Below are 25,379 nucleotides of genomic sequence, written 5' to 3'. Positions count from 1 at the left end.
ACACAAGGAATAATGTTTTTGTAATTTGTTATAGGAGGTTTTTAAGGACAAGTAAATGTGGCTAATTTGCCCAAAATCCCTCATTTATTGATCCAAGTCGGATCTGAATGCATATGGATGTCCGGTAAATTTCTCAATGTCTGATAAATTAAAATATTCCCGGTCACATTGTCAAGCGCCAAATTTTCCTAATGGAAACCCTGAAATGTGCATATTGTTTTTATGCAGATTTTATTATATTCTCATTAAAATCTGTCGCTAATTGGATGGAAACCTACACACACCATAAAGTTCAGTGTCACTTTGATTACAGTGAGGGAAAAAAGTGTTTGATCCCCTGCTGATTTTGTACATTTGCCCACTGACAAAGACATGATCAGTCTATCATTTTAATGGTAGGTTTATTTGAACAGTGAGAGACAGAATAACAACAAAAAAATCCAGAAAAACGCATGGCAAAAATGTTATAAATTGATTTGCATTTTAATGAGGGAAATAAGTATTTGACCCCTCTGCAAAACATGACTTAGTACTTGGTGGCAAAACCCTTGTTGGCAATCACAGAGGTCAGACGTTTCTTGTAGGTGGCCACCAGGTTTGCACACATCTCAGGAGGGATTTTGTCCCACTCCTCTTTGCAGATCTTCTCCAAGTCATTAAGGTTGAGGCTGACGTTTGGCAACTCGAACCTTCAGCTCCCTCCACAGATTTTCTATGGGATTAAGGTCTGGAGACTGGCTAGGCCACTCCAGGACCTTAATGTGCTTCTTCTTGAGCCACTCCTTTGTTGCCTTGGCCGTGTGTTTTGGGTCATTGTCATGCTGGAATACCCATCCACGACCCATTTTCAATGCCCTGGCTGAGGGAAAGAGGTTCTCACCCAAGATTTGACGGTACATGGCCCTGTCCATCATCCCTTTGATGCGGTGAAGTTTTCCTGTCCCCTTAGCAGAAAAACACCCCCAAAGCATAATGTTTCCACCTCCATGTTTGACGGTGGGGATGGTGTTCTTGGGGTCATAGGCAGAATTCCTCCTCCTCCAAACACGGCGAGTTGAGTTGATGCCAAAGAGCTCGATTTTGGTCTCATCTGACCACAACACTTTCATCCAGTTCTCCTCTGAATCATTCAGATGTTCATTGGCAAACTTCAGACGGGCCTGTGTATGTGTATAAAGTATTTGATCCCCTGCTGATTTTCTACATTTGCCCACTGACAAAGAAATGATCAGTGTATAATTTTAATGATATGTTTATTTATTTACTCACTACTGATTTCCAAACTTCAGCACAAGAACTGTTCGTCGGGAGCAAACAAGCCTAAGATCACGATGCGCAATGCCAAGCATCGGCTGGAGTGCTGTAAAGTTTGCCACAATTGGACTCTGGAGCAGTGGAAACGCGATTCACCATCTGGCAGTCCGATAGATGAATCTGGGTTTGGCAGATGCCAGGAGAACGCTACCTGCTCCAATGCATAGTGCCAACTGTAAAGTTTGGTGGAAGAGGAATAATGGTCTGGATCTGTTTTTCATGGTTCGGGCTAGGCCCCTTAGTTCCAATGAAGGGAAATATTAACGCTGCAGAATACAATGACATTCTAGACCAACTTTGTGGCAACAGTTTGGGGAATGCCCTTTCCTGTTTCAGCATGACAATGCCTCCATGCACAAAGTGAGTTCCATACAAAAATGGTTTGTTGAGATCGGTGTGGAAGAACTTGACTGTCCTACACAGAGCCCTGTCGTCAACTCCATCGAACATCTTTGGGTTGAATTGGAACGCAGACTGCGAGCCATGCCTAATCGCCCAACATCAGTGCCCAACCTCACTAATGCTCTTGTGGCTGAATGGAAGCAAGTCCCCGCAGCAATGTTCCAACATCTAATGGAAAGCCTTCCCAGAAGAGTGGGGGCTGTTAAAGCAGCAAAGGGGCGACCAACTACATATTAATGCCCATGACCTTGGAATGAGATGTTCGACGAGCAGGTGTCCACATACACTACATGACCAAAAGTATCTAATGAAGGTAGTTCACAATATATGTGGCTTCGAAAATACCACCAAAGGGCGTCAGAGTTGAACAGGTTAACAGCGATTCTCTCTCTCTCCGCTTGCAGGCTAACATACACACTGGAGACAAAGACTCAAAGATCTGCTAGCTGTACAGATTAACATCTCACCTACAGTGGGGAGAACAATTATTTGATACACTGCCGATTTTGCAGGTTTTCCTACTTACAAAGCATGTAGAGGTCTGTAATTTTTATCATAGGTACACTTCAACTGTGAGAGACGGAATCTAAAACAAAAATCCAGAAAATCACATTGTATGATTTTTAAGTAATTAATTTGCATTTTATTGCATGACATAGGTATTTGATACATCAGAAAAGCAGAACTTAATATTTGGTACAGAAACCTTTGTTTCCTGTAGGTCTTGACCAGGTTTGCACACACTGCAGCAGGGATTTTGGCCCACTCCTCCATACAGACTTTCTCCAGATCCTTCAGGTTTCGGGGCTGTCGCTGGGCAACACGGACTTTCAGCTCCCTTTCTATTGGGTTCAGGTCTGGAGACTGGCTAGGCCACTCCAGGACCTTTAGATGCTTTTTACGGCGACACTCCTTAGTTGCCCTGGCTGTGTGTTTCGGGTCGTTGTCATGCTGGGAGACCCAGCCACGACCCATCTTCAATGCTCTTACTGAGGGAAGGAGGTTGCTGGCCAAGATCTCGCGATACATGGCCCCATCCATCCTCCCCTCAATACGGTGCAGTCGTCCTGTCCCCTTTGCAGAAAAGCATCCCCAAAGAATGATGTTTCCACCTCCATGCTTCACGGTTGGGATGGTGTTCTTGGGGTTGTACTCATCCTTCTTCTTCCTCCAAACACGGCGAGTGGAGTTTAGACCAAAAAGCTATATTTTTGTCTCATCAGACCACATGACCTTCTCCCATTCCTCCTCTGGATCATCCAGATGGTCATTGGCAAACTTCAGACGGGCCTGGACATGCGCTGGCTTGAGCAGGGGGACCTTGCGTGCGCAGCAGGATTTTAATCCATGACGGCGTAGTGTGTTACTAATGGTTTTCTTTGAGACTGTGGTCCCAGCTCTCTTCAGGTCATTGACCAGGTCCTGCCGTGTAGTTCTGGGCTGATCCCTCACCTTCCTCATGATCATTGATGCCCCACGAGGTGAGTTCTTGCATGGAGCCCCAGACCAAGGGTGATTGACCGTCATCTTGAACTTCTTCCATTTTCTAATAATTGCACCAACAGTTGTTGCCTTCTCACCAAGCTGCTTGCCTATTGTCCTGTTGCCCATCCCAGCCTTAGGCAGGTCTACAATTTTATCCATGATGTCCTTACACAGCTCTCTGGTCTTGGCCATTGTGGAGAGGTTGTAGTCTGTTTGATTGAGTGTGTGGACAGGTGTCTTTTATACAGGTAACGTGTTCAAACAGGTGCAGTTAATACAGGTAATGAGTGGAGAACAGGAGGGCTTCTTAAAGAAAAACTAACAGGTCTGTGAGAGCCGGAATTTTTACTGGTTGGTAGGTGATCAAATACTTATGTCATGCAATAAAATACAAATTAATTACTTAAAAATCATACAATGTGATTTTCTGGATTTTTGTTTTAGATTCCGTCTCTCACAGTTGAAGTGTACCTATGATAAAAATTACAGACCTCTACATGCTCTGTAAGTAGGAAAACCTGCAAAATCGGCAGTGTATCAAATACTTGTTCTCCCCACTGTATATTGTTGTTTCCTTAGCCAGATCAGTGAGTAGAGGTGAGATTCGCCTAGACGTAGCCAGGCTCATCATGAAAGAGCTAAATGGCTTTGGATTACTATAGACACTGCAGTGGGGGTAGGTGTGTGTGCTGATACAGAACTCTAACAACTCAGAGGAGAGCAGAGAACTGCACAGTCTGTTGAGCAGGAAATAGATAGGAGAGGGAGAGAGAGGGGAGTGTGTGTGTGAGTGAGTGAGTATTTTTAAGTACCCCACTTGGCAGTTACCTGCAGTGAACCCTCTCTCTCCCTCTCCAACCGCCCCCTTCTAGCTGTGGCGTCTGCTGGTCGGCCCAGCTTTTATCACTGATATCATTATTCTGGTAATAATAACACTGAGGCTGCGTCCCAAATGGCACCCTTTTCCCTACATAGTGCAATACTTCTTACCAGGGCCCCAGGTCAGGGTGCCATTTGGGACGCAACCCTGAGTCCTCCATAATGACAGTGTCAGCTCTCTGACCACAGTGGAGCCAGTTGAGCCAGCACACAAACTGACCTTGGGTCAGGGACCGCTCTGTGTCGGGAGCCAACCCAGAGGTTTCAACATACTGCACGATCAGACTCGGATCACTTCAGTTCACACACGGTTCATCTGAGCACACACGCATCCAAAACAGCTTGTAAATATAACAAAAAAAGTAGGACCAATGTAGAAGGCTGCATTACCACGGGATACCCGTGTGACCTGCGGGTCCCGACAGAGTTCATTGCGGCATGGTCTGCATTTTTCATGCTGCAGGCGGGAGCAGGCAGTCAGACAGACAACTTTGGGATTATTTGTAAACAAAATCTTTCTGCTTTGTATGTGTTAGTGTACTACCTATTGTATTAAAAGCACCTCTTTCTTCCATGATTCACACACTCAGCATTCGCTGCTTCTAGTTCAGTAACCTACCTCTCCTAGTTGTAAATGCGAGATCAAGTGCGCCTATATGTTTGGCCTGCAAATGGTCCCGCTCCTAAAAGGTAGGCTATATCCTATATGCAAAACGTAGAGAGAAAGTGCAAGTGTCCGCTGTCGTAATTTTTGCTTCTTCAATTTCAGTAGCCTTTGGCCTACCTCTCCTCTTGGGCATGCGAGATCAGGTGCGCGTGCATGTGGTCTCAATTAAATTGAGTAGTCTATATGCATGGGTGGAGAAGCACAGGGCAGTTATCGTTCCACGGAAATTAACTTCCTAAATATGATTAGACTACAGTTTACTATACTGCCTGGAAATAAATATTGATCACCCATATCTCCGTCTGAAAATCATCTCGCTCCTAAAAGATAGGCTATATGCAAAACGTAGCTCAAGAGAAAGTGCAACTGTCCGCTCTCTCTCCAACTCTGCTCTCTTCAAACTACAGTTGAAGTCGGAAGTTTACATACACTTAGGTTGGAGTCATTAAAACTCGTTTTTCAACCACTCCACAAATGTCTTGTTAACAAACTAAGGTTTTGGCAAGTCGGTTAGGACATCTACTTTGTGCATTACAAGTCATTTTTCCAACAATTGTTTACAGACACATTATTTCACTTATAATTCAATGTATCACAATTCCAGTGGGTCAGAAGTTTACATACGCCAAGTTGACTGTGCCTTGAAATTGATGTCATGGCTTTAGAAGCTTCTGATAGGCTAATTGACATAATTTTTGTCAATTGGAGGTGTACCTGTGGATGTATTTCAAGGCCTACCTTCAAACTCTGTGCCTCTTTGCTTGACATCATGGGAAAATCAAAAGAAATCAGCCAAGACCTTAGAAATATTTTTTTAGACCTCCACAGGTCTGGTTCATCCTTGGAAGCAATTTCCAAACACCTGAAGGTACCACGTTCATCTGTACAAACAATAGTATGCAAGTATAAACACCATGGGACCACGCAGCCGTCATACCGCTCAGGAAGGAGACGCGTTCTGTCTCCTAGAGATGAACGTACTTTGGTGTGAAAAGTGCAAATCAATCCCAGAACAACAGCAAAGGACCTTGTGAAGATGCTGGAGGAAACAGGTACAAAAGTATCTATATCCACAGTAAAACGAGTCCTATATCGACATAACCTGAAAGGCCGCTCAGCAAGGAAGAAGCCACTGCTCCAAAACCGCCATAAAAAAGCCAGACTACGGTTTGCATCTGCACATGGGGACAAAGATCTTACTTTTTGGAGAAATGTCCTCTGGTCTGATGAAACAAAAATAGAACTGTTTGGCCATAATGACCATCGTTATGTTTGGAGGAAAAAGGGGGTTGCTTGCAAGCCGAAGAACACCATCCCAACCGTGAAGCATGGGGGTGGCAGCATCATGCTGTGGGGGTGCTTTGCTGCAGGAGGGCCTGGTGCACTTCACAAAATAGATGGCATCATGAGGAAGGAAAATTATGTGGATATATTGAAGCAACATCTCAAGACATCAGTCAGGAAGTTAAAGCTTGGTCGCAAATGGGTCTTCCAAATGGATAATGACCCCAAGCATCCTTCCAAAGTTGTGGCAAAATGGCTTAAGGACAAGGTATTGGAGTGGCCATCACAAAGCCCTGACCTCAATCCTATAGAACATTTGTGGGCAGAACTGAAAAAGCATGTGCAAGCAAGGAGGCCTACAAACCTGACTCAGTTACACCAGCTCTGTCAGAAGGCATGGGCCAAAATTCACCCAACTTATTGTGGGAAGCTTGTGGAAATCTACCCGAAACGTTTGACCCAAGTTAAACAATTTAAAGGCAATGCTACCAAATACTAATTGAGTGTATGTATACTTCTGACCCCACTGGGAATGTGATGAAAGAAATAAAAGCTAAAATAAATCATTCTCTCTACTATTATTCTGACATTTCACATTCTTAAAATAAAGTGGTGATCATAACTGACCTAAGACAGGGAAGTTTTACTAGGATTAAATGTCAGGAATTGTGAAAAACTGAGTTTAAATGTATTTGGCTAAGGTGTATGTAAACTTCCGACTTCAACTGTATGTCTATCCTATTGGCTGATATAGCCAAGTAATACCGATAGCCTAATATAATGGGCCAAGTGAAAAGGTTATTTGTGAACATTTTGATATTGCCTTTAGGGCGCAAAATTGCTGGGGCCATGGCTGGCAAGCGAGCTGCGTGACATAAGCCTAAAATAATATTGTGGGACTGTGGTTGGGTTCTGGACCAGTTTTGGACCAGTTCTTGTGGGAGAGGGTGGTAGTCGGACAAAGCCAGCGTGAGCGGGCGTGTGCGGTATGAAAAGCTGCATGTGCAGGCGGGATGAAGAAATCAGTCCTGCGCAGAACTCTAGACCCATGCAATGGTCTAAGGCAGTGGTTCCCAAACTGTGTGGCGTGCCCCCCGGGGTCGGCAGTTTTTTTGCCCATAGATATTGTAGTAATGTTTAAGTCACTCAAATATCACATGAATACACATTAGATCTGGCAAAATGTATAGAATTGCAAGAAAATTCGCTTTAAAACAAACAACTGCACCCCATGACAAAATGTGTAGAATTGTAGGAAACAAGCTTTATACCTGCAAAAATTGTTAACAGTTTGTGCCATGAACAGTGCTTGTGCCCATAGAAATAGACGTGGTGCGAGCATGTACGCGGGGGGGGGGGGCGCGGGATGTTGGAAGGGGGGCCTGAGTGAAAAAGTTTGGGAACCCCTGGTCTAAGGGGATGACTGGATAAGTGGGATGTCAGTTTTCAGTGGAATAGAATACAACATTATTGTCCAATGTGAATTGAAATTTGCTTTTTTTTTGTCTTATGATATTCCCAACCCCAACCAGTTGTGGCGGTTAAGTGCCTTGCTCACGGGCACAACGGCAGTAGATGGCACCTGAGATTCTGATGAAAGCAACCCTCCGGTTGCCGGCTCACTCCAGCCATATTTCCCCCGGGGATTCGAAGCAACAACCCTCCGATTACTGGCCCACTTCTCTAATCTTAAGGCTATTGCCGACCCCATGAATGACTGATAGGTCAGTGTGCTGATTGCTGTAGGGTAGTGCTCTTAGTGTACAGTAGGGTGCTGTGTTCAGTACCTGCGTCGGGTTCCTGGTTGAAGCGGGCGTAGAGGGTCTGCTCCAGGCTGGGGATGCAGCGCTCTATGGGCACAAAGACATAAGTCTCTGGGCACAGGAGGTCTGAAGGCTGGTACTGCCCCTGCAGAGAGAGATAGAGGGGTTGTTATTTTACCATACATAACACTGCAGCGAATTCAGGTGTTGGTCTCAACTGGGACTCAAACCCTGGTCCAGCCAATGTCAATCTTAGCCGTTAAGCCAAGAGATTCAACCTTAGCCGTTACGCCAAGAGATCCTAACCAACATAACATTGTGGCGTATTAGGGGTTGGTCCCGACCAGGACTGGAACCCGGGTGCAGCAAACATCAACCCAACACCTTACTTAATACGCTACTCCAAGAGGTCTGAACATCTTGATGAGGTTGACACAATATTTTGAGTAATACTTAGACATACTTTTTAAACTGAGCTAGACAGAGATCATGGGGAAAGTCCGATGTAGAGGAAAAGGCTGAAGAGAAAGAAAGAGGGAAAAGAGGAGAACGCAGCAGATACTTGGCCTTTTCTCAGAGGCCTGGAGTCGATCACATGGCTCCAAACAAACACAGATTACACTGTAAACAAGCAGGCGCCTCCAACAGGCCTGCTGCATCGTCTCACACACACACACACGTTAGCAGTGATTAACACACACACACGGTGTGTTAATCACATACGCTCTTACATAAACACACACGCTCAGACGCTCACAAACACACATGAATAAACACACACGCATGCTCAAATACACGGACACTGATAAACACACAAACAAAAGATTATGCAATAAACAAGCTGGCGCCTCCAAGACGGCTTCTGCACCATCTCAAACACGCACGCACACACACACATTCCCAAACATGCTCACACACACACGTTCACACACACACACACACATTCACACACACAAACATACCCCCCCTCCTCACACACACTTGAGGTCACAACCTGTGGGTGAGGACAAGGGGCTCTCTCTCACAATAGTAAAACCTATTTTGCTATACCACCACTGACCGTGACTTGTCTGTCAGTGGGCCTGTATGGAAACTATGCTGCCTGTTTTCACAAGCAGAATGCCATGAGAACGGACTTGTCTTCTCATGGCTCGCAAAAAAATAAAATAATAAATCTGAGAAGGAGAAGGGTGGGGCCATTGGGTTCCTGCCCTGGCAGGTGCTTGTCTATACAGTACCCTTTGTCCGGGTTAGGGGACATGGTAAGGCCATGGACAGGACCAGGGTCATATTCATAAGGGCACATCGTAGCAAAACGTTTTGCAATGGAAAATGAAAACAAGCTCCCTGTTTCAGTCTGTTTTCTTCCATTTGGTGCCAAATGAATACGACCCTGGACATGACACACACACACACACAAACACAATGGGGACAAACAGGGTCACCAGGGCCAGCTGCAGGTGATGTTTTCGTGAGTTGACTTGAGCCTGGTGACAACAGATTAATAGAGTGGTAGTGGAGTTGGAGTAGACACACAATGCATTTTCCTGCTCTTGTGAACAGCCGTGGGCACGGATGAGTGAAGGGACACAAAGAGGGAGGAATGGAGAGGGGTGTAGATGGAGTGACTAGGCCACAGTTACGCTTTGTACCACCAGAATACTTCTTAAGCAGAGAGAGTGAAGTGAACCAACTTGTAAGGACAGGCCTCTCTCTCTCACTCCGTACTCTCCTATACCATGACAAGAAACAGAATTTATGCGGGGCATTAAAAACGTCCATGTTTGTGTCCCAAACGGCACCCTATTCCCTCCATAGTTCACTACTTTTGACTTTTCTGGTGAAAAGTAGTGAACTATATAGGGAATAGGGTGCTATTTGGGACAGACCCCATACTAGATTATTTAGGCCTATTTCTATGTCCCGGTCCAAACGTTAGCTCAGAATAACATCTCTGTGCCTTTAAAGATATGCGTGGTGATGGTATAAACTTTTAAAGATGTAGAGAGAGGGCCTATATAACCACAATGAGAGACAGAGGAGGGTCAGGGCCAATGTTACCTCTTATTTATTTTGGCACTGAGCAAATTTTAGGTCTGCTGAACGTTGTGAAAATTCTGTGCAACTCTGACATTGGTCAGGGCCCAGTCAGAGAACTCAGCACTCTTCCAAAAAGGAAGACGGGAGCGGGAGAGGAGGAACAGAACCCAAAATATGAAAGGACACAGCGTTTGGTGGTCTGGAAGCGAGAGGAAAGAGAATAGAGAAAGAGTAGAAGGAGGGATGGAGGAGGGGAGAGGGCGAGGAGTGTCTGGCCACTATCTGTGTGTCTGTTCCCTTTCCTTATTGGACTGGGCCCGGTTTCCCAAAAGCATCTTAAGGCTAAGTTCATCGGTCGCACTCTTCTCTTTCCTCACTCTCTCTTTCCCCACTCCCTCACTCTTTGCTTTCCTCACTCTCTGTTTTCTAACACTCTCCCTGTCTTTGTCCTTCTTTCTTTCCCTCTCTCCCTTCCTCTCGCCTCCTTCACTCTCTTTCTCAATCACTCTCTCTCTTCATCCTCATTGTCCTCGATCTCCTCACTACATCGTTCCCAGGTTGGCATTAAGGCTCTCCCTTACCTCAGTTTCACAATTACTTCAACAGTCAATCTACCTGGCCAGTGGTTAGGCTAGGGATGCATCCCCCCAAAAAGCTGTGGACAATAACAGGAATAGGGTGCCCTTTGGGATACAGCCATCGTCATGTTTTCTGTTGTCCACTCTCCTTATCTGTCTCTTATTTATCTAACCAACAGCTGTCCATATCCACACTGATACCAATAACAGTGTGTTGGAGGAGCCTTGGGAAAGAAGAGCAAAGAGCATAATTGCACATCACGGAGAGAAAATTGAGAGAAAATGTATCTCTTCCTATAAATCAATGTGTCTAGAAATGCTGCTAGCTCAGCAGGTTATAATCAGAGCACCAGAAGTAATAGTGCTGGACGGGAAGCCAGGTGATAACGGGCTAACTGGGTCGTGTTCATTCTGTACCAAACGGAAGAAAACTGACTGAAACAGGGAGGGAGTAACTGGAAATGTTATCTGTTGCAAAACGTTCTCTGTTACTAATGAACATGACCCTGGTCTGTGGCGGAGCAGAGAGAAGGGGTGAAAAGATCTACCCCGTTATGGATAGAGGTCGCGTCCGGTAAAACGCCAGTTTTCAGAGCTACCGCCCACTCACCACTGATAGTGAGAGAAACGCTGAGAAACCAACAACTAAAAAGCCCTATTAGTTTGTTCTACCCTCAGTTGCTCCCCTTTCAGAATGCACAAGGCTGCTTGCTTCCCACATGATTCCATCCATCTATCTCCATCCCTCATTCCCCTCCTCCCTTCCTAGCCTGCCACGCTCACTCCTTCAGACAGATATGGAGGTGATGCTGACGACTGACGGCGTCTGGAAGGCTCATTAACTTCACCACAGAGAAACAAAGAAAAGAGAGGAAGAGATGGAGAAAGAGTGAGCGTGTGTTAGTGTGTTAGAGCGCAAGAGAGAAAGGGTGAAAGAAAAAGAAGGAGAGAGCGCAGAGGAGACGTGGACAAACTTCACAGCACTCGAGCAGCGCTGGCTGATGTCAGGAGTGTGAGGAGAGAGGGAGGGAGAGAGGAGAGATGGAGAAAGGGAAAGATAAAAATGGAAAGAGGGAAGGAGTGAGAATTAGATGCAGATGAGTGCAAGGACGGTATTTAACGCCAACGAGACATGAGCTGAGCTGATGGAAGTGATAGGAGAGCTCACAGTGCCGGCATGACTGGGCCCTTCCCCTGACGGGGAAAGAGAGATGGAAAGAAAGAGTGGGGTGATACAGAAGGGAGAGGTTAGCTGACAGAGGAGGAAAGGCAGGAGAAGGACAGAAAGATGGGGGGTAAAAAGCAACTAAGAGGTAGATTCAATCAAACAGGCAGTGAAGGAACACGGATTGAAAAAAATGTTTAAAATGGCACGACCAATGTAATTTAACCACAGTGCAGGTTTGACTGAATTCTGGAGAGAAATGGAAAGTGGATAGAAAGATACAGGGGAGACTGTCCAAAACACTTTCCACTTAACACACACACACACACACACAGCTCCTTAATTACACACATATACATAAACATGCGCCAACACACTTATTTACACACATTAAACCTTACAGAATTAGCAAACACACCAACATTAACTTGTGGCAACACAAAACAAAGAACTCGTTGCAACACACACACAAAAGCAGAGGCTTCCTGTCAGAGGACTGTATTACCAACTTACTCAATCGACACAAACTGTCACCTAATTCTCTCTCTCACCTCTGGGTAGGAGCAAGGCCCCGGCCCATTCCTGTGATTTATTTGAAAAGCAATTAATCTGAGACATAAATCGTGTGCTTCGCTGCGGCCCTGGAATCCTCGTGAAAATCTACATCGCTATTGCCTTCTCTCTCTTTTCTTCTCGCCTGCAGAAAATAACTGCTGTTTGACTGCGTTTAGTGCATTGAGAAAGGAACATATTCCAAAGCTATGTCTTTGGAGACAGTTCCATTGTATAGTAAGCCATGTAGAGAGAGACTGAGGCTGGCAGGGAGATCTAGCCCAAGGCTGTAGCTATAACATATCTCACCAGGTTGTGGTGTTGTAAACTTGGGTTAGAGTTAGGTTCTGAACCAGTTTTTGTGGATCTGGATCTTATTGTAACCACTGGTGGTGGGGTACACAGTTACTATGGGCCTCAAGGCTTATAGGGTTGTATGCTGTGGAGTGTTAAGGTTAAAAGTGTTCCCCATGCAGAGTTGTGGATGCCTACTGTGGACCAGTAAAGTAGAGGTAAAGTGGGCGGAGCTGGGGTGACTTCATGTCTCAGTGAGAGGGGTTCCCTGTTCCCCCTCGATTTACACCCACATCTGGTTCTTATTTCCTGCTCATATCTCCCATTGAGTTTTCAGCCACGAGTGTGTGTGTGAAATGAAACACTATGCGACCACTTCCAACTCCAGGAGGGGAGAGTGGGGTAAGTTGAGCAATATTTAACCTTCAGGATCACTCCGTCAAGGGAAATATAGAATTATTTCTAACAAAGCCATCTACAAACACAATATGGCCAAAAGTTCTCCACTCTCATTCTCTGAGTATCAGAGTCTTAACCCTTTGACGTGTACCAACACACGGGTGTGATCATTCTACAGTAGTCCCTGCAGCATACGCTCAAACCGATGTGATTAGAATGCTTATTTAGAAGGTCCAGTTTCGATTGACGCAACAGTCAGCGTTTGAGCTGGCAACACTGTTTTCTTTCACAGAAACAATTTGCACAAGCACAGTCCTTACAACGTTACAGTGAGGGAAAAAAGTATTTGATCCCCTGCTGATTTTGTACATTTGCCCACTGACAAAGACATGATCAGTCTATTTTAATGGTAGGTTTATTTGAACAGTGAGAGACAGAATAACAACAAAAAAATCCAGAAAAACGCATGTTATAAATGTTATAAATTGATTTGCATTTTAATGAGGGAAATAAGTATTTGACCCCTCTGCAAAACATGACTTAGTACTTGGTGGCAAAACCCTTGTTGGCAATCACAGAGGTCAGACGTTTGTTTTGTTGGCCACCAGGTTTGCACACATCTCAGGAGGGATTTTGTTTCACTCCTCTTTGCAGATCTTCTCCAAGTCATTAAGGTTTCGAGGCTGACGTTTGGCAACTCGAACCTTCAGCTCCCTCCACAGATTTTCTATGGGATTAAGGTCTGGAGACTGGCTAGGCCACTCCAGGACCTTAATGTGCTTCTTCTTGAGCCACTCCTTTGTTGCCTTGGCCGTGTGTTTTGGGTCATTGTCATGCTGGAATACCCATCCACGTCCCATTTTCAATGCCCTGGCTGAGGGAAGGAGGTTCTCACCCAAGATTTGACAGTACATGGCGCGGTCCATCGTCCCTTTGATGCAGTGAAGTTGTCCTGTCCCCTTAGCAGAAAAACACCCCCAGAGCATAATGTTTCCACCTCCATGTTTGACGGTGGGGATGGTGTTCTTGGGGTCATAGGCAGCATTCCTCCTGCTCCAAACACGGCGAGTTGAGTTGATGCCAAAGAGCTTGATTTTGGTCTCATCTGACCACAACACTTTCACCCAGTTCTCCTCTGAATCATTCAGATGTTCATTGGCAAACTTCAGATGGCCCTGTATATGTGCTTTCTTGAGCAGGGGGACCTTGCGGGCGCTGCAGGATTTCAGTCCTTCACGGCGTAGTGTGTTACCAATTGTTTTCTTGGTGACTATTGTCCCAGCTGCCTTGAGATCATTGACAAGATCCTCCCGTGTAGTTCTGGGCTGATTCCTCACCATTCTCATGATCATTGCAACTCCACGAGGTGAGATCTTGCATGGAGCCCCAGGCTGAGGGAGATTGACAGTTCTTTTGTGTTTCTTCCATTTGCGAATAATCGCACCAACTGTTGTCACCTTCTCACCAAGCTGCTTGGCAATGGTCTTGTAGCCCATTCCAGCCTTGTGTAGGTCTACTTATTTCCCTCATTAAAATGCAAATCAATTCATAACATTTTTGACATGCGTTTTTCTGGATTTTGTTGTTGTTATTCTGTCTCTCACTGTTCAAATAAAACTACCATTAAAATTATAGACTGATCATTTCTTTGTCAGTGGGCAAATGTACAAAATCAGCAGGGGATCAAATACTTTTTTCCGTCAATGTATGTCCTGAATGTGACCAGTTTATTTTTGCATGCAATTTTCAGACATTCACAGAAGTGGTGACAGCATAACACAATCATCCAAACCGGAAAAAGTAGGGTACATTAGTCCTAGCGCTAACTAAGGAAATATTGACCTAACACAAGCAGTCATATTTAGCTAACTCTCGGCTGAGAGAAACCATAATATGAATTAGCTAATAGAAATTACTATTTACAATTAATCACATCACAGGTGTGCTCACCATTGATCTAAATAATTGGGTAAAACACCAATCTAAAGTAATCTGACGATGGGTACTTTGCGCGCACCATCATGTACAGTGCATTCGGAAAGCATTCAGACCCTTTCTCTTTTTCCACATTTTGTTAAGTTAGAGCCTTATTCTAAAATTGATTAAATCATTTCCCCCCCCCCCTCACTCTACACACAATACCCCTTAATGACAAAGCGAAAACAGTTTTTTTGTAATTTTGCAAATGTCTTAAAAATAATATATACATAAAATATTTACATAAGTATTCAGACCCTTTGCTATGTGACTCTAAATTGAGCTTAGGTGTTTCCATTGATCATCCTTGAGATGTTTCTACAACTTGATTGGAGTCCACCTGTGGTAAATGTAATTGACTGGACATGATTTGGAAAGGCACGCATCTGTCTATATAAGGTCCCACAGTTGACAGTGTAAGTCAGAGCAAAAACCAAGCCATGAGGTCGAAGGAATTGTCTGTAGAGCTCCGAGACAGGATTGTGTCGAGGCACAGATCTGGGGAAGAGTGGCCAGACGGAAGCCACTCCTCAGTAAAAGGCACATGACAGCCCGCTTAGAGTTTGCCAAAAGGCACCTAAAGGACGTTGAGAAACAAAATTCTCTGGTCTGATGAAACCAAGATTGAACTCTTTGGCCTGAATGCCAAGCGTCACGTCTGGAGGACACCTGGCACCATCCCTACAGCAACATGCTGTGGGGATGTTTTTCAGCGGCAGGGACTGGGAGACTAGTCAGGATCGAGGGAAAGATGAGATCCTTGATGAAAACCTGCTCCAGAGTGCTCAGGACCTCAGAGTGGGTTGATGGCTCACCTTTCAACAGGACAATGACCCTAAGCACACAGACAAGACAACGCAGGAGTGGCTTCGGGCAAGTCTCTGAATGTCCTTGAGTGGCCCAGCCAGAGCCCGGACTTGAACATCTCTGTTCAAGTGCAGCGACACTCCCCATCCAAGTGCAGCGATACTCCCCATCAAACCTGACAGAGCTTGAGAGGATCTGCACAGAAGAATGGGAGAAACTCCCCAAATACAGGTGTACCAAGCTTGTAGCGTCATAACCAAGAAGACTCGAGACTGTACTAGCTGTCAAAGGTTCTTTAACAAAGTACTGAGTAAAGGGTCTGAATACTTGTGTAAATAAGGTATCTGTTTGTAATTTTATATACATTTGCACAAATTTCTAAAAAACGGTTTTTGCTTTGTCATTATGGGGTATTGTGTGTAGACTGATGAGGGGGAAAAAACAAAATGTGGAAAACGTCAAGGGGTCTGAATACTGTTTTTTCGGGTCAACCAAAGATAAGAAGAGGAGACAAGATGAGTTTGGTCTGTTTGCAGTATGCACGTTGAAGGGGGTGTGTTGTCTACCATCATTCACTTCTGGAAGTTTGCTCGAAAGACCATACCTCACCTCATTTTGTCATAACGTCTTTGGTCTGACAGACGTTTACATGACACCCAGAATGCATTGTATAATGTCAACAAACATGGTGCCACAAATAGCTTAGCATTAGCTCATCATAATGAGTACAACCTTCAAAAAAGTATTTTACACACATCATGTGTCCATTACAATCCATGCAAGAATCGGAATGCATGATTTGTCACCAGTACTTGAAAACGTGAATAAAACAGTAGATATATTATGCTCCATACATACTGTACATATGGTGTGCTCTAGTAGAAACGACAACACGATATACAGAAAATAAAGGTGCTTACTTTGATTGGAACGCACACATGTCCAAAGTTATTATTTGTAAGGAAAACAACAATGAAGGCAATGCGAGAGCCAGACAGAAAATGTGCCAGGAGGGAAAAGTTTGGGCTATACTGCGCAAATGTCTGCATACTTGATCTGGGGACACACTGCTCGGGCTCTCATCGAAGAGAGAAGTTCGTACTGTCATGATTTGCCCTCACGGGCTGAGGATCAAAGATGCCGGCTAGGCAAAGGTTTGAACACCCCCTTTCCTGGGGGCCAGTTTTAAGACAGATCGTAAATTCCTTGCAGAAACATTATTTCTGGGCCATGCAGTATTGGGAGAGGGAATTTCCATGTGAGACAAAGGAAGTCTTCCCGCCAAGACTCCAACATCCAAAAGTGGATAATGAAACAATATTCTTACTTAAAAGAATGTGGAAAATGGTCGGTGGCGACTTAAAGAACAAACATGTCAAATTCGTTACTATGTTGTGACGTCATTAAAGACGGTGGAACAACATAACTATATCTCTGGGGGTGTACCCTTCCCAGTTATGTGGTTTGCATCTAATTGTTGTATAACACGAATTATTACGTATAATAATACTTTTGTGAAGATAACAATGTGATTTTAGCATTCCAGATGAGATGATTGTTTCCATATTGATTTGTTCTCAGTCAGTGGCCATGCCCAGATGAGCACAAACATGATGAAACGCCCCCTTTTCTACTCAAGTATAAAACCCCTCGTGACGAAATTCACCTCAGACCAGCAGACGTGAAGTGTGAGCTAAATGTTACAAAATGGTTTAAAACTTCAACTCCATTACCAAAGGAAGACCAAGCAGATTACGGTGTAAGCCGGATGTTGAAAATGGTTAAATTTCTACCAGACAAGGAAGCGTGAAGCTGAAGCTACACGGCTTAAAATGGTTACCCCAGGAAGCCCCACGGCTTAAACTGGTTGACACTCTACAGACCAGCTGACATGCAGCGCCAGCTGAATATGGCAAAATAGTGAAACTCAAACTCTCAACCTCTACACGAGGTGAAGAAGAAGACAACGCACTACACCTTATCATCATCTCAGTCTGCAGCTGGCATGCATAGTCGTCTACAGAACATTCACTAAAGACATGAGTTGGGAAGGACAATCCCTCTCAGACAACCATTGGTACATCTGAAGTATCTACTCTAACAGATCAACTCTATGAACTACAGGGTACAACTGAAGTATCCATCCTAACCACCACTACGACCAGAAACTCTACCAAGGACATTGTGATCTCTGGTGGGCATACCAGAGTCCTACATCATCAACTCAACTAACGAGGACAACTACACGTAAATACATGTTGCATTTCTAATCCGGTTAGTGGGGTTTTAAGCATTTGTATTTCCGTGAGCGTAGTTTCCAAAGTAACCACGATAGTTTGAATCTCTGTCTCTCCCTTCCACTCTGACCCTCCTTCTACCCAAGCATTAATGCTATTATTAGTCCAGTCCACTAGGGACCTGTTTTCATTGTATTACGTTAGTAATCAATAACCTGTATGTGTGTATGTGTTTGTATTGTGTTATTATTTAGTTAGTTAGTAAATAAATAATTAAGCCAATTTGTGTATTGCTGATTCATCAATAAGGTTAGGGTTCTTGCAGGTTCAAGGATTATGCGACGTTCAGAATGAGACTGATAAGGGGTAATTATTTAATAAGTGACTGTTATCGATATATAACATATATTTTCTAAGAGTTTAATTCGGGAGATGGTAACTCGTTAAACAACTTCTTCCGTGGTGCCCCAAATTCCTAATGAGTTAATTGTTACATGATTAATTTAATTGAGTGACAATTAAACATAGTTAGTTGATTTGATAAATAACAGTCATACATTAAAGTAAGTCACATCAGTACTGTTCAGTAAAGCTTCAAACATAAATTGTCCGCAACAGTGAAATGGGATACTTCCATGTGAATTAATGAGGAGGCGGAACACACCTCAATTCACACTGTTAGAAAATAAAACGTGTTAGAAAACTCTAGCTTAAACTGACACATTTTTATTGGGATTTTGTATTATGCTAATCAGTGGCGACCCGTCCCTCAGGGCAGGTTTTTCAGGGCACCTGTTTTGAGCCCCACATTTTTTGCAAAAAAAACGAACAAAAAAAGTACATAATTATTAGAGTTAATAAAGCCGCATACAAACATGGGCTCTTTTTTGCTTTCTTGAGTAAGGCAGCTCCAAAATGCAGGTGTTTCAGTGTAGCTCAGTGCTTTCTATGGTGGTGGGGCAGCCAGTGGAAAATACGGAGCGTAGGTGTTGGTAATGTTCTCTAGTTGCGCTGCGATTGGCTCCGTGTTCTGTCACTCATGTGGACATTACGTCATCGCAAAATCTAAGGGTAGAGTTCGAAAATTCAAGCACCTTGGGTGCTGCCATAAAGTTACCTTGTGCCTATTCAAGAAGACTCAAGGTCATTGGCTACAGATAAAATGATGGCAAATCACGTTATATCTACAGTAGCTTTGATTGGACTGATCATGTCAACATCATACTTTCAAAACCTTAGCTAGCAGTCATCATGAATCAAGTTGACAATCTACTGGCAAATCCTTTTTAATCCTTGTCATATGAAGAGAAATAATGAAGAGAAATTATAGACAAAACTTATCGGCGCTCATCGGCCATTGGACATAAACATTACACAATGAGTGGTTTGGACGGAATCAGTGGCTAACTGCAAGCATTGAAAGCAATCCCACTGCTATTCAGTGGAGTGGCTGTGTGGTCCCAAGTCTGGGATTAAGGGTCTCTTTTCCAAGTTTAAAATGATAAACATTCAACATTAGCCATGCTGTCAATGAAGTATGATTTGTGCCGAGCTAAAAAACAACTGTTAACTCGGAACTTCGAAATCCGACTTCAGTGAGTTCAAGACAACTGGAAACTCGAGAAAAAAACTAGCTCTGACTGGGAATATACGTTTTGAATGGTCATCCAACTCGGAATTGTAAATCCGGAACTCGGGCCTCTTTCTAGAGCTACGACCTGAAGATCACGGACGTCGTCATGATTATTTTATTTTTTTAATCCTTAGAGTTCCCAGTTGTCTTGAAAGCACCATAAATCCAGAGAATGCCAGACTTTGATGACAAAGTTTCACAACAAGGTGAGTCCAAAAATGTATTTTATGCTGCTGCATAAATTATGTAATATGCCAGGGAGATATGTATACTGTAGCTAAGAAAGTAATACTAAGTGTATGTTGTGTAGTAAGCTGTTAGTTTGCCCCACCAAGATGTACATGCTAAAATCGCCACTGATGCTAATATAATTTCCACGGGGATGCGGACATCGACTCTAGGGGGTTAAACATGGACAAGCTTCCAACACACGTTGTGCTTCCGTGATACTGTATAGCCTGCATGAGGGCTCCAGCAACGGCTAACGTAGTACGCCATTTGCCGTAACAAACCTCATCACAGTAATGTTTTTATGGAGCGGCGCGGCTGCTCGGGGGCTACTTCCTTATCGGAGGAGCACGCAAGCCCCGCTTTCTCTACTCCCTCCAACTCCAGGAATTGAAAATAGTAATGGGGTTGCCATAGCGCTGGGTGAACACTATTAAGCTTCATTCACTGGAAGTTATGCATGCTAGCCGACGCGTTAGCCAGGAGGGTCTTTAGTCTATGCTAGGTTAGCCAGCCATTTTGATCACAGGACGGTCCGTTTAGAATAACCAAGTGACTTAACACTACGTATACTAAACTAGAGAGCTACCCAAGCAACTCCACTGTGGGGAGGCAGAAATAGCTAGTAGTAGCTAGCCCGCCTCTGCTAGTTAGCTAACCTGGCTAGCACGCTATGCAGCGCTTGTTAACTAGCCATGGTCTCAAAAGTCTACGTAGGACCGGATCACCGAGGTGGGACCCGGACTCTTCTGGGGAGAGAGGCAAGCGGTGCTTAACCAAGGCAGACACAGGGATACCCACAGAACCTGTTTGCCCTCTCTCTTAGAGTAGCTTCCCGTAACCAAGAGCGCACAGGAGCCGGGAGACATTCGTCCCGACCAATAACACAAACCATCTCTTTGTCCCGCAACTCACACTCAGCCGAGGTACGGGCACTCGGGAGAGGAAGTCACTATCGGAAATGCCAAGCCCCCTAAAGAAGGCTACACGATTGTCAAGAGAACCTGTGCTGCAGACTACAAGGGGGAACAATGCCAGCCGTCCACTAGTCTCGCACACAAACTGATTCGAGCGAGGGCAGCCTAAGGATACACCGAGCTATACAAGACAACAAACGTGAGTATCTTTTAATTTATTGGGGAATGGTTGCAAACCCGAACCCGGCTTGTTAGCCTTTCGGTCGCGTTATCCATCTTACTTATTGCTATGGCCAGGCTGAACAAATTGGAAGAATAACTAATTGTTTGTGATTAAGAAAGTTATGAGAACCATACAAACTTCAGGACACAACGTCCAGTGGGTGAGCACGCTCTACCACTAAGGGACAGTGTAGTTCGCGCAACGTAAGACAATCTTGTGTTCCAATTGTTTGTTTTAGTAGTGTGAATCGTTCCTGTTCACACCGAGGTGAAGCGGCATATTTGAAGAAATGAATCAGAGCTTCACGCTTATTACCTGTGGAAGGCGGGGCTTCCAGCGAGGTGCGGATTTCATTGGCCTTGTCAGGCATGATTGTTGATCCTTCAACCGAAGTCACGAGAGTGCGACTCCCCCTTAGTATGTTGTACCGAAGTTGACTTACTGAAAGGGAACACACACACATTCGACCCCCCCCCCCCCCCCCCCACACACTACCCAAAACATTGGAACACACACACACACCCCGTCACTCCCATCTGGTATAAGTCAGTGGTGTGTCAGTCTGCCCTGGACAAGTCTGGGTCTGTGTATGGGTGAGATTTACACTAACCCTAGCTGTTTAAACACTGGGGCCCTCAAGGCCTTTTCACCCCACTCAACACATTACCACAGGACAATCTTCAAATAAATAAAACAAGACTGGTAACTCTGCCCCCTGGCCCCCAGACCCCCATCCCTCTCTCAGGGTCCGCCCCACTCCTCCCGGCTCCACCCGGCTATGCATCAGGGCTCCATGGATGACAGGAAAATATTTTAGCAGGATTGCATTTCGACAGAGCCCGACAGACCTTTATGGGCAGGGAGACTGCTACAAACATACAGCCCCAGCCACTGGCACTGACATACAGCCCCAACCCCAGCCATGGCCCCTGACATACAGCGCCAGACCCCGATATAAAGTCCCAGCCTTCTCCATATCTCCCCAGGTCTTTTATGGGCAGGGAAGCGGTAGACAGAAACATATACTGCGCCAGTCCCAGTCCAAGCCACAGACAAACAGCCCCAAACCTGAGCCCCCAGCCCTCTTTGTGTGAGTGAGTATCACTAGCCTATGTGTTATGGCCCCAAATTCTGCCAGTAGTGTTTATCGGTTTTCTGGAATCCCCCTCCTCTTCCTAAAAAAGCCTTGCTTGTTTCATAGAATTCAGACAGAGGTGCAGGCGCAGTTTTGAAAAATAAACCAGTCCGAGTTAATGGCTAGGCTAACACCTATGGATGCGAGATAGCAGGGTCTGGCTCTCCTCAGTCACACCAGGTCCAAACTATCCCTTTCTTTCACCCCTGCGACCCTCACAACCCTCCTCCCTCTCTCTATCCCTCCATCCATGGCCAGTAAAACTCAATGAGTCAATTGTCTGTCATGGCCTCGTGAACCTTAACCCCTCAATCCTGTCAGCGCCCCCTGGCAGAATGAATTATCCCCAGACCGCAGCACCACACCATGGCTATTACTGATTTGTTAAAAACGCGAGCAGAACAAAATAATACACTTAATAAAAATATAAACGCAACAATTTCAAAGATTTTACTGAGTTACAGTTCATATAAGGAAATCAGTCATTTAAATACATTCATTAGGCCCTAATTTATGGATTTCACGACTGGGAATACAGATATGCATCTGTTGGTCACAGATACCTTAAACAAAAAGGTAGGGGCGTGGATCAGAAAACCAGTCAGTATCTGGTGTGACCACCATTTACCTCATGCAGCGCGACACAGTTCCTTCACATAGAGATGATCAGGCTCATGATTGTGGAATGTTGTCCCACTCTTCAATGGCTATGCAAAGTTGCAGGATATTGGCGGGAATTGGAACACGCTGTCCTACACATTTACATTTTACATTTAAGTCATTTAGCAGACGCTCTTATCCAGAGCGACTTACAGTTAGTGAGTGCATACATTAATTTTTTATTTTTCATACTGGCCCCCGTGGGAATCGAACCCACAACCCTGGCGTTGCAAACGCCATGCTCTACCAACTGAGCTACATCCCTGCCGGCCATTCCCTCCCCTACCCTGGACGACGCTGGGCCAATTGTGCACCGCTGGGCCAATTGTGCGCCGCCTACACGTCGATCCAGAGCATCCCAAACATGCTCAATGGATGACATATCTGGTGAGTATGCAGGCCATGGAAGAACTGGGACATTCTCAGCTTCAAGGAATTGTGTACAGATCCTTGCGACATGGGGCCGTGCATTACCATGCTGAAACATGAGGTGATGGCGGCAGATGAATGGCACGACAATAGGCCTCAGGATCACATCACAGTATCTCTGTGCATTAATATTCACATTGATAAAATGTAAATTGTGTTCTTTGTCCGTAGCTTATGCCTGCCCATACCATAACCCCACCACCACTATGGGGCACTCTGTTCACAACATTGACATCAGCAAACCACTCGCCCACACAACGTCATACACGCTGTCTGACATCTACCCGGTACAGTTGAAACCGGGATTCATGCGTGAACAGCACACTTTTCCAGCGTGCCAGTGCCCATAGAAGGTGAGCAATTGCACACTGAAGTAGGTTACGACGCCAAACTGCAGTCAGGTCAAGACCCTGGTGAGGACAACGAGCACGCAAATGAGCTTCCCTGAGACGGTTTCTGACAGTTTTTAGCAGAAATACTTCGGTTGTGCAAACCCACAGTTTAATCAGCTGTCCGGATGTCTGGTCTCAGACGATCCAGCAGGTGAAGAAGCCAGATGTGGGCTGGTGTGGTTAGACATGGTCTGCGGTTGTGAGGCCAGTTGGACTTACTGCCAAATTCTCTAAAACAGCAGCTTTTTTAATTAACATTAAATTATCTGGCAACATCTTTGGTGGACATTCCTGCAGTCAGCATGCCAATTGCACGCTCCCTCAAAACTTGAGACATTTGTGGCATTCTGTTGTGAGACAAAACTGCACATTTTAGAGTGGCCTTTTATTGTCCGCAGCACAAGGTGCACCTGTGTAATGATCATGCTGTTTAATCAGCTTCTTGATATGCCACATCTGTCATGTGGATGGATTATCTTGGCAAAGGAAAAATGCTAACAGGGATGTAAACACATTTGTGCACAACATGAGAGAAATAAGCTTTTTGTGCGTATGGAAAATATCTAGGATCTTTTATTTCAGCTCATGAAACATGGGACCAACACTTTACAATTTAGGGGAGAGTGGGAAAGAGGGGAGGGAGGGGAGAATGCTTAGCTTATAAACTTCACAGAGAGGGTGAAAATGGGCCTGGGCTAGTTTGATCTCGTTTTGATGGTCACTGGGCTAGCAGCACTGTACAGTCTACACAACAGCACAATCAAGGGCTTTTCACCATACTGAGCTAAACAGACCTTAGCCAAACTAAGCTGTACTGAGCTGGCCTGGTTACGCATCCACCATACCCTAGTCACTGTAACCTGCTGCAAAAGACATTGTGAAATGAAAATATCCAAGCCAGTACAGTTTGGCTTGGATTCGGCTCTTTCAGCCACACCCGAATAATGGTCTGGGGCTGTTTTTCATGGTTCGGGCTAGGCCCCTTAGTTCCAGTGAAGGGAAATCTTAACGCTACAGCATACAATGACATTCTACACGACTCTGTGCTTCCAACTTCGTAGCAATCGTTTGGGAAAGGCCCTTTTCTGTTTCAGCATGACAATACCCCTGTGCACAAAGTGAGGTCCATACAGAAATGGTTTGTCGAGATCGGTGTGGAAGAACTTAACTGGCCTGCACAAAGCCATGACCTCAACCCCATCAAACACCTTTGGGATGAATTGGAACGCCGACCGCGAGCCAGGCCTAATCGCCCAACATCAGTGCCCGACCTCACTAATGCTTGTGGCTGAATAGAAGCAAGTCCCCGCAGCAATGTTCCAACATCTAGTGGAAAGCCTTCCCAGAAGAGTGGAGGCTGTTATAGCAGCAAAAGGGGGGGACCAACTACATATTAATGCCCATGATTTTGAAATGAGATGTTCAACGAGCATGTGTACACATACTTTTGGTCATGTAGTGTTTTATGAAAAAGACATGAACATCAGCCAAACTCTGACCTAGAAAGGGCGGAACAAAGAGAGAGAAAGGAAAGGAGTGGAAACAAGAAGTGAGTTGAAGCGAGAATAGAAGTAAAAAAAGCTAAAGAAAGTAGGACAGATAGACCTCCAGTGTCAACACGTACTGTAGCACAGGCGTCACTGCGCTAATTTAACAGAGAACGCACGCACACGCCACAATAATTAAAGAAAACAGACCCTAGACAAATAGAACACTATAAAAAGACATATCACTCCGCTGCACAATAGAGAAAGAATAACATGACACACCAAACAACAGCGTGGCAATGGTTTCTCTCACAAAAATAATCCAATTATTTAACATCTTATTTCCTTCCCTCCCTCTTCCATCCAAACCTGCATGGTGGCTGCTTTCTTTGCACAGTCTTTTAGAGTAGAAAGAAAGAGATTGAGTGAGAA

At 44.8% G+C, this 25,379-nt stretch overlaps 1 protein-coding gene across 1 annotated transcript in view; it reads right to left on the bottom strand.

The window, feature by feature from the left end:
* LOC311135393 (arginyl-tRNA--protein transferase 1-like) overlaps positions 1–25,379 on the bottom strand; it is a 163,789-nt gene that overhangs the window by 24,807 nt on the left and 113,603 nt on the right. Inside the window, exon 11 of the mRNA XM_084169328.1 lies at positions 7,819–7,939. Within this exon, the coding sequence (XP_084025454.1) occupies positions 7,819–7,939 (121 nt within the window). The remainder of the gene's footprint in view (positions 1–7,818; positions 7,940–25,379) is intronic.

Source organism: Coregonus lavaretus (genome assembly GCF_964263955.1).
Source record: "Coregonus lavaretus genome assembly, chromosome: 1".
In the NCBI taxonomy this organism is placed as follows: domain Eukaryota; kingdom Metazoa; phylum Chordata; class Actinopteri; order Salmoniformes; family Salmonidae; genus Coregonus; species Coregonus lavaretus.
The sequence above is the reverse complement of the archived record's forward strand: the minus strand, read 5'-3'. Positions and strand labels throughout refer to the sequence as shown.